The sequence below is a fragment of the Castanea sativa genome, chromosome 1 (genome assembly GCF_040712315.1).
Source record: "Castanea sativa cultivar Marrone di Chiusa Pesio chromosome 1, ASM4071231v1".
NCBI lineage: Eukaryota > Viridiplantae > Streptophyta > Magnoliopsida > Fagales > Fagaceae > Castanea > Castanea sativa.
Genome location: NC_134013.1, coordinates 41,187,298 through 41,194,382, shown reverse-complemented (window position 1 = coordinate 41,194,382; position 7,085 = coordinate 41,187,298). Strand labels below are relative to the sequence as shown.

General features: G+C 33.9%; 1 protein-coding gene across 1 annotated transcript; it reads left to right on the top strand.

Annotated features, from left to right (window-relative positions):
- Positions 1 to 5,648: 5,648 nt before the first annotated feature.
- On the top strand, positions 5,649 to 7,051 carry LOC142627245 (uncharacterized). Its single transcript, XM_075801064.1, has 3 exons — positions 5,649 to 5,755; positions 5,846 to 6,372; positions 6,519 to 7,051. Exons 1-3 carry the CDS (start codon positions 5,649 to 5,651, stop codon positions 7,049 to 7,051), a joined length of 1,167 nt encoding a protein of 388 aa, XP_075657179.1.
- Positions 7,052 to 7,085: the final 34 nt, after the last annotated feature.

Here is a 7,085-nt window from a genome sequence, read left to right as displayed (position 1 = left end):
AAAATGAACTCACACACACACACACCTCACCCTAAAAACACAAGCACACAAAGAGTCACATCGCTAAAGACCCAATAATGGACACACAACCAAAAAAGGAATTTTATGGGCGTCCACACATAGAGTTTTTATCCCTATCACCAATATTAGCCTTTGTTTGAGAGTTCATAAAGGAATAGAATAAAATGAAATGGAAATGAATGAAATTGAATGGAATATTAATCTTGTTTGGTTGTTTTAAAATAAAAGAATGGAAGATAAGTAACCTTGTTAGGGAGTAACACTTTCTTTTAGAAAGTTTCAACCTATGGCGTCCACTCTTGATGATAGTTTTTATCATCATACCAAGACACCAATCAATTTTTAGTGTATGTAGGGATTGAACTCTAGATCTCTTATTCAACCATCAGAGACTTTACCAATTGAGCTCACTGGATCCCACTTGTTTAGGAGTAACATAAAGGTAAATAAATGAAATTATTCTATGATAATATTACTATTAGACTCCTATTTTAAAAGGACAAAGTTTGGCTATAAAATTGATTCTAGCCAATGGCTAAAACTCTTCTCAATATCATTTTATTCAATGTATATTTTTAACAAATCCACTATTGAATTACATTTTCTTTTTATATCCTTAATGCTTACAAAATTTTCGGAAAATAAAAAAAATCAATAGCTATGTCATCAATCAAATATTTAAATTTCAAGTTTTTGTAATATAAAATTATGCATAAAAAATAAGTTTATGGATCGAATAATAAATAACATCTGATTGACACAAAATTTGACATGCATATTAAGGACATAATGAACATGCAATCCAAATGTTCGATTTTCAAAATATCTAATATAAGTTTCATATTTGTAAATTGGCATATCCTGAGACAATACTCATTTTACTTGTATTTGAGTCTTTGGTTCTAATGTGTTCAAGAAGACCATGAAGTGGTTTAACAAGCAGTATTATTGAAGACATAAGAATACTCAAGAAACTAAACAAGAAAGCTGGAACTGTAGATCTCGACACATGCTTGATACCTGTCGATCTATCAAGATTTAATGAACCTCGATATCTAGCTCAACATCTCTTGATCTATCGAGCCTCTAATAAATTGAAATCCAAGAATAGTCTCTAGCCCATGATTACGAGGCTTCCAAGGTTTTCGTGTACTAGGGTTCCAGAGCATATAAAATTTATATTTTACATTTGTTATTAGATACACAGAGAGACATAGGGAGATACATGCTTAACAGGTGCTATTGTGACTTTTTGTGCACGTTAAGGTTTTATACCAAGCTGCTGTCGATATCGTATTTTGCCCGACCCCGATTAATACGTCAAAATAATGTTTTAAAACTCAAAATGGGTGAAAACCATGATTTAGTCTAATTGGAAGATGAAGCAAAAATCCAAAGTCAATTTTGTCATTTCTAGCAAGAATTAGACCAAAAACCCTAATCGAGGGTGGTCAAAAAGTCAACTTTTTTATCCGATCGTCCGATCGGGATAAATTTTGGACCATATTGTAGATCATATTTTTCCCTTCAAAATCACAGTTTGCAGGCCAAAATTGATGTTAAAAAGGATAAGAGATCAATAAAATACCAAAACTTTATTTAAATGTTTCACTATTTTCAAGTCAAAAGAGTTGTTTTTTAGGCGGTTTTCATGCAAAACACTATACCAACTGAGCAACAATTGGAGTAATTTGTATGAACAATATTGAATTATGATGTCTCACCTACCTTTCATAAAAAGGGCTTGACAATACCTACCATGGATTGACAGAAATGAATTTTCCAAGATAAGTGTTGTAGAATTTCCTACACTACATCACCTCCTTTCCAGACTTGATATCTCAACAACCACAACTCCAAATTGAACAAGGTCAAAGCCTATGGAAACTATACATCAACACCTTTCCAGGGACACCAAATTTAAATAAATTGGAGCTCGGATAGGCCTCCAAAAAGCAGCACATAAATCGGACTAGAATTAGGAAAAAGACGAAATAGGAAAACGTAGAGAGCAACTAGGAAACACTTGGTGAAGTGTTGCGCAACACACTTCACCTAGCCACATGACACCATGCAGTTACGTGGAGGGGTTGCAGAAACACCACCCTTTTGGTTCTCCCATCCTATAAATACCCTCCTTCTTTTTGGAAAGATGGACTAGAAAAAATGGATACAAAAAGCCTACAAAAATTCTCTAGATTGGGAATATTCTCTCTCTCTCTCTCTCTCTTCTCTTTAGTTTTTTTACTTAGGAAACCTCACTCCAAAATTTTCCACAACTCCCCCTTCCACCTTTTATTTCCAAAAAACCTTAGGTAAGTGAGTAATTTTGTAAGAAATGGGTTGGCTTTCTTCATAGCTATACCCATTTCCTTTTTCTCTTTTCCTTGTAAACATCATATTTTATATATGAAATGTTTCATTTATTTACTTGTCCATTTATATTCTAGCACTTTATTTCTTTGTTCTAATCTTTATATTGCTTGTTCTATTTATTTATTGCTCTTAACATATTGTCCTAGTTATATATTGCTTTATTTACTTGTTGCTTTATTATATGTTTGTGGGTTTCCCTTAAATAGTTTTTACACCTTATTCTTAGACACAATGTGGGTAGTATCCCTGTAAGGGTTGTAGAAGGCTTTAAGTCTCCCATTTCTTAACACGAAGAGGAACCCATAAATTCTAGACATTTAGGGGAAGTAACTTTGTTGTTTTATTTATTTACTTGTTCACAGATTTACTTGTTACTTTATTTATTTATTTGTTTTTCTTCATATTGCTCCATTTATTTATTGTTCTTTATTTGTTATGCTATATACTATGGTGTTCCTCTCTCTCTCTCTCTCTCTCTCTCTCTCTCTCTCTCTCTCTCTCTCTCTCTCTCTCTCTCTCTCTCTCTTTACATCTAAAAAATGTTTTCTACCCTTTTTCTTTTTGATTGTCTTCTCACTTGAGAAAGCAACCACAACTCCCATGATAAATCTTTATATTCCTAATTAGACGGTATGCAATGGCTTAGGCCGTGTGCATGACCAACCTTAGTTGAAAAATAAAGATTTATCATAGGTGGCTTTTTCTTAAATGGGTTCTAAACCTTGTTCCTAGGCACAATATGGGTGTGTTACCTAGAGAATGGTAGATGACTTGCCTTCCATTTCTCAATATGATAAAAAGCCCACATAAGGCTTGGGTTTAGCAAGATTAGAAATTATTTAGGAGAAATTTCCTTTTAAAAAATGATTTTCTGATAAACTTTAATTTAATGTCTTGTATTTGAATTCCTTTACATTCCAAGATCTCTATTTTAATGTCTTGTGTTTAAATTCCTTTATATTTCTGGCCCTTTCATTTATGTCCTCTTGTTTTTCTCTTTCCATTCTCATAAGTAATCTAGATTGGCATAAAGTAAAAAGCTTGAATAAACAAACCTCTAAAAATATTTTTCTAAAAATGGTTCCAATGACCAACCATTTTCTAAAAAAAAAAAAAAATGTTTTTAAAAGAAGTTTTACTTTTAAAACCCTAAAAGGCCTTCCAAAAGGGCATTTTACAATTTTTTTTTCCCAAAAACTCTTTTCTTTCTTCCTTATTCTTTCTTTCAAAATATGATTTTTACTACATAAAAAGTTTTTCTTTGAAAACCCATTTTGAATAGAAAATGTTTTTGATATAAAAAAAAAAAAAAAGGTAATTTTCCTACACCATGTTCCCTTCAAGAATAACGAAAACCATGAGATTATTAAGTCTAAAGCCTTCATTTCAAAATGAAACCCATTGAAACCTTTTTTGTTCATTTTTTTAAAGAAATTTTTCAATTCATTGGATTTAGTTTTCAACCATAACATTTGTTTCCTCAAAACTTTTGTTATCCAAACAAAAGCCGAGGGATTTTTGGATCTAAAAGCCTTTCCTTTAAAAGAAAAAACCCGTGGGAGTCATTTTCTTTAAACCAAATCTTTTCCAAAATTCTCTTTTTCAAAAATGGTTGTTTCACAAAAAGATTTAAAAACATAAACTTTGTTTCTTCAAAAGAAAACCTTTTTGTCATTTTTTTACAAAAATTTAAGTTGAATCCTTTTTTTTTTTTTTTTTTTTTTTTTTTTCTAAATTGGATAAAAACCATGGTTTTCAACTAAAACATGGAAACCCTTTTCTCAAAATAAAATGGTTTTTAAACTCTTTTCTTTCTTAAAAAAAAATGAAACTCTTTTTCATAATATATATATATATATATATATATTTATATATATATTTTTTTTTTACTCTCCAATCTCCTTTGAAACTAACACTTTCAACACCTTTTATAGAAAATCCTTTTTACAAAAAATCAAGAAAACTCTCTTAAGCCTTTGTGCAAACTTAGTTTTTCAAACAATCTTTTTCTAGAATCTCAATCCTTTTCTCAAAAGAAATTGTTCATTTTCTTTTAGGTAAGTTTTTAAAGTTTCCATCTTTACACTTTTGTGCATATTTGTTTTGAGCTTTCCTAAAATTGCATCTTTTAGAGGTTTGTGTTTGTAAAGTTGTGATTTTCAACTACATTGTGTTGGCTATAATTCTGTGCCAAATTTGATTGTAATTTCTTCAATCATTTTCCCTGTATGTATATGGGTTTATTTGTAAAGGAAGAGTGTGAGAGATTAATGAAGAATCAAGCTTCAAGAGTTGAATTAGTGGATTTCGCGACTGGCTCGCGAGAAGCAACCCGCAAAAAGGCTATGTGTGGAGCACATGACTAGAAGACAAAGAGTCGTGCCAGGCTGTCATTTTCGTGACTATCTCGTGAGAAGGGCCAACTTGCGAAGGACTCGTGAAAGTCTCTATTTGGCAAAAAGTTGTGTTTTGCTTTACTAAGTCTTTACCCACACTATATATACCTTCATTACCCACAAATTGTAAGGAGTGCTTTTCAGAGAGAAAATCCTAGAAAATACACTTGAGAGTTAGAGATTGTTATACCCACAATCATCTACACATTTCCTTGTGATTTTTCTCAATTCCTACCTCTCCATCTCCAGATCTTTGAGAGGTTGCTAGCGCAAACACTTACCACACCCATTTTGAATGTAAGTGAGATTTTGGTACTGTTGGAAAGCATTGGAAGGAGCCATTCATTGACGGATGCAATTTGGCTGAATTGCGGGATCCAGAAAGCTAGAGAAGACAAGACTCTGAGAAATCCGTTGGTAGCAGGAACTTGGAGGGCTCAAGTACATGGAGTAGACTAGGCTTGGAGGGTCTTTTGTTATTCGTGTACTTCAACTTTATTCTCTAGTGAATCGATTTCAACTTGGAGGGTTGAGGAGAGGTTTTTCGCCAAGTTCTTCAGTTTCCTCTTTGATAACATGTATCGGTGTTATCTTGTGTTTGCATCTCTCTTCCCTACTCTTTAAGTTTTCATTTTATTGTTGATGATGGATGAATATGGCTTAGGGTAGTGTTATCGGTTCATTGCGCTTATTTACTCTTGTTCCGCACTTAGTATAAGTTAGAGTAAAAGCAATCTAACCATAATTTTTAATTGGGGATCTAAACAAGTTTTTGTGTTTTAGCACAAATCTGAGCTTTCAATTGGTATCAAAGAGGGTACACTTATCCTAGTGTGAACCTAGACCTCGTGTGAGATGGATAAATCTCAATCCCTTAATGCACCTTGCTACTTTGATGGGAGTAATTATGCATTTTGGAAAGTACATATCCGTGCTTTTCTTTGTGCTATTGATGAGACGATGTGAGATTCTATTGAGAATGGATATGTAAGACCCACAACAACCAAATCCGAATGGGATAAGGCTACTCTTGCTTTGGCAAATGCTAATAGAAAAGCTATTAATGCCATTTTCTACGATGTTTCTATTGATGAGTTTCATAGGATTTCGCATGCGAAGACCGCCAAAGAGGCTTGGACTATTCTTAAGACAACCTACAAAGGTACCAAGAAGATCAAGGACTCCAAGCTTCAAATGCTCACTACTTGGTTCAAGGAAGTAAAGATGAGCAACAATGAGTTGTTCGATTCCTTTTATGGGAGACTCAACAAGATAGTGATAGCCAAGCTTAATCTTGGGGAGAAAATTGAAGACGCCAAGGTGGTGAGGAAGATTTTAAGATCCTTACTCGAAAGCTTTTGGGCTAAGGTCACAACCATAGAGGAGAGCAAAGATTTGGATGAGATAAAGATCCAAGAACTCATTAGATCTCTCCAAACCTATGAGCTCGAACTGCCTTCTTACAAGTCCAGCAAATCACTTGCTCTCAAAACTATAAATGAGAGAATGGGTGATTCCTTTTATGAAGACAATAACTTCCAGAAATTTCTTAAGATGAAGAACAATGGGAAGTCGTTTGGCAAAGGAAAGTTCTCATCCTCCAAAATGACATGAGGGAGTTCAAGTAGAAGGATGAGAAAGACTCGTCATCAACTCAAGGAATCGTGTGTTATGAATGCAACGGTCATGGACACCTAAAGAAAAAATGTTCAAACTACTTGAAAGGAAAGGGTAAAGTGTTTGCTACTACCCTTGGTGACTTGGAGAGCTCAAACTTCGATGTGGAAGGAGAATGTGATAGGGATGGAAACTATTCGGCCTTCATGGCAATTACCACCATTGATTCCAGAGATGAGTTGAGCGACTTGGTTGATGAGCTAGGTGTACATTCCGAAGGCGAAGAAGTTGATGATTCGAAAGATGAGGTTGTGTACCTCAATGTAGGTGAGAAGAACCTTCAAGAAGTGTATGAAGCGTTGCTTGAAGATTGTGGCAAATATGCCAAAGTTGCAAAGAATGTTGTTAAAAAGATGAAGAAAGTGGAAGAGGAGCATAAGTTCATACTCGTGCAACTTAAGGACGCGAAATGTGAAGTTGAAGAGTTGAAGGAAGAATTGTTGAATGCCTACTCCAAAATCAAGTTCCTTGAACTTGAAATAATCCAAACAAATGTCAAAGTGGAGCGTATTTCCACCAAGAAACTTGACAATGTGCTCTCTTCTAAAAAACCTTCAAATGACAAGATCGGTCTAGGCTAGACCAGTGAAGGAAGCTCAAGCAGTGAACCCAAGA

Excerpts from the sequence above, each read along its gene's own strand:
- LOC142627245 (XM_075801064.1), top strand. The coding sequence starts at position 5,649 with ATGGATAAATCTCAATCCCTTAATGCACCTTGCTACTTTGATGGGAGT. Across the intron at positions 5,756-5,845 it reads TGTGCTATTGATGAGACGAT|AAAAGCTATTAATGCCATTT; the intron begins GTGAGATTCTAT and ends AAATGCTAATAG. Across the intron at positions 6,373-6,518 it reads GAACAATGGGAAGTCGTTTG|GAAAGGGTAAAGTGTTTGCT; the intron begins GCAAAGGAAAGT and ends ACTACTTGAAAG.